Source organism: Emiliania huxleyi (assembly GCF_000372725.1).
Source record: "Emiliania huxleyi CCMP1516 chromosome Unknown EMIHUscaffold_205, whole genome shotgun sequence".
In the NCBI taxonomy this organism is placed as follows: Eukaryota; Haptophyta; order Isochrysidales; family Noelaerhabdaceae; genus Emiliania; species Emiliania huxleyi.
The window spans coordinates 133,544-136,212 of NW_005200552.1; the positions used below are offsets into that span (position 1 = coordinate 133,544).

Genomic DNA, 2,669 nt, shown 5'->3' on the forward strand with positions numbered 1-2,669 from the left:
CGGGGAGCGTTCCCTGCAGTAGGAGGCCGCCCCCTCCCTTGCGGGCGTAGCGCGGGCTGGAGCCATTGCTTAGGGAGCCGCTCGAGACTGAGGACATTACCCTGTGGGAGGCGAGAGCTGACGCGAGCATTTTGTGCCGGAAGCGCGCCGCGCAAATTTGATCAGCGTACGCGCTGGCTTTTCGGGGGCTGGGGGTGTGCCTCCGTGAGCCCCCGATGAAGGGGGGGTTGCTCGACGGGACCCACTGATAAGGAGGCGCCCCAAAGGGGGGTCCCCTCCCCTCAAAGTACTCGTGGGTTTGCGACAGCCCCCGGCTTTTGACCCCAGGGGCACGTGGGGAGCCAATTTTTGCCGAGGGGCCCAGTTAAAACATGGGGTGCCCCTGAATTTTGAGGGTTGGCGGGGTGTTCGCCCAGTTGTGGTCGTCCCCCAATTTTTTCATGCGTCGTTTGCGTTGCGGTGCGGGGCAGCGGTCCCCCCCCCGATGAGAGAAACGGTGGTTACCCTCCCCCCCCCCCCCCCCCCCCACGACCAGGCAGGGGGGGAGCGTCCCCCGCGTCCCCACGTCTGGACGACAGGATCCCCACGGCATTAAAAGTGCAAGGCCCAGTGCGCGGGGTGGGTGGGACGTGGGTGCTGAGCGATGTGTGCGTGTGCCGTGTGTGTGTGTGTGTGTGTGTGTGTGTGTGTGTGTGTGTGTGTCTGTCACGCCCCGACGCTGGTAGCGACTGGAAGGTCTTGCCTTGGCCGCGGAAGCTCGACCGCCGTCGCCTGTGCGACACGCCTCGGACGCGTCATGGACGTGTCCTGTGCATCTTCCGACAGGCGCCGCTCCGCCGCCCTCACCGAAGGAAAACGGCGCATCGCGGTCGGCGACGGCAGCGGCTGCAGCGGCTGCAGCTGTTGCAGCGGTTGCAGCGGTTGCAGCTGCTGCAGCGGCGACGGCAGCGGCGGCAGCGGCTGCAGCGGAGAGGGCAGCTGCTGCAAGGCCGCCGCCGACGGCAGCCGCTGCAGCGCGGATGCGGGTGGGGCAGCGGCGGCGGCGGCGGCGGCGGCGGCAGCGGGAGGAGGGGCGGCGGGGGGCGGCGGCGCAGCGGGCGCGACTCCCCCGCCGCAGCCTCCTCCACCTCCTCTGCTCGTGCTGCCGTCTGCGGCGTCCTGCACCGCCGCGGCGGCGGGCGGCGCTGCGGGCGGCAGCACCACCGACAGCTGCAGCGGCGGCGGGACTGCAGACAGCGGCGGCGGCGGCGGCGGCGGCTCCTGCTTCGCGCGAACCTCGGAGAGAGAAGCGGAGAGACGGGAGACCTCGGCGGACTTGCTCGCCTGCGGCCAATCAAGACTCGTTCATAGGTCACAACCAGTGGTTACTTCGTTAGTACTTCGTAGTTGGCAATGAGTGACTTCGGTGTGCCGCGTGCCGTGTGGGGTGCGTCTCGTCTCGAGCGCGCTAGTTGGGATACGCGGAGCCGTCTTCCGCTTCTAGGCCTCGAGATGCGGGGAGATACGGGGAGACACGGGGAGATACGGGGAGATACGGGGAGATACGGGGAGACACGGGGAGATACGGGGAGACACGGGGAGATACGTGGAGATACGGGGAGATACGGGGAGATGTGGAAAGAGATGCGAGTCATGATTAGAGGCGGGTGTCTCGCTAGCCTCCCGTGGCACTCGGCGCTGCCCGTCTGACCGGTCGATCTCTTGCCTGTTCTGCCCGTTCTCTCGACTGTCATCTCGACTGTCATCTCGGCTGTCATCTCGGCTGTCATCTCGGCTCATCTCGGCTGTCATCTCGGCTGTCATCTCGGCTGTCATCTCGGCTCATCTCGCGCCAGCTCGGAGGGGGAGCCTTGCCCGAGGGCGGTGCAGGTATGCCCGCGCTTTGGCTGGCCGCACCGGCGACAGCGGTACCTGTTTCACAGCGCGGTGCGTGTGAAGAGACGCTGTTCACAGACCCTGAGCAAGCGCCTCGCAGGTGTCTCGGAGGTGTCTCGGAGGTGTCTCAGAAACGTCTCAGAAGAGTCCAGGAAGTGTCTCGGAGGTGTCTCAAAAAGTGTCTCGGAAGCGTCTCGGAGGTGTCTAGGAGGCGTCTCGGAAGTGTCTAGGAAGCGGCCCCACCCGCCCGCGTCGTCCCCGTTCTTCTCGCGCAGCGCATTGGCACGCTCGATCCTGTTCCATCGGTTCCGCACCTAAGGCCAAGGTGAGGTCAGGTAAGGCACACATCTCCACACACACGAGGTGGTGGGGCGAGGGCCGGGCTAGTCCCTCGCGTCTCCACGTCTAACGGCAGGAGCCCCCCCACGGCATTACAAGTGCGGGGCCCGGTGCGCGTGGGTGAGAGGTGGAAAGGAGCCAAAGCGAAGGGGAGACGGTCTTGAGCAGAACACTCACAGCACCGCGTGAGCAAAAGGGGGGGGGGGGTGCTGTGCCGATACGTGGGGAGGACCGACCGGAGTGCAAGGAACACTGCATTCTGCGGGCGGGTGTCGCCGACGCGGCTGAGACGCAGGCGGCTAGGTCTCGGTCCCACGTTGGCCGTGTCTGTGAGTGTTTAGGTCTCGGTCCCACGTTGGCCGTGTCTGTGAGTGTCTGTGAGTGATTGATGACGGAGTTCGCTTTGTGCGGGGGGGACTCCGGGGATACGGGGGGGCGCAGAGCGGAGTACGAGA

At 66.4% G+C, this 2,669-nt stretch overlaps 1 protein-coding gene across 1 annotated transcript in view; it reads right to left on the reverse strand.

Annotated features, from left to right (window-relative positions):
- Positions 1–1,364: 1,364 nt before the first annotated feature.
- EMIHUDRAFT_234523 (hypothetical protein) overlaps positions 1,365–2,669 on the reverse strand; it is a gene marked incomplete at both ends in the record, with an annotated part of 2,524 nt that continues 1,219 nt past the window's right edge. Inside the window, one exon of the mRNA XM_005781219.1 lies at positions 1,365–1,400. Coding sequence (XP_005781276.1) covers positions 1,365–1,400 — 36 coding nt within the window. The remainder of the gene's footprint in view (positions 1,401–2,669) is intronic.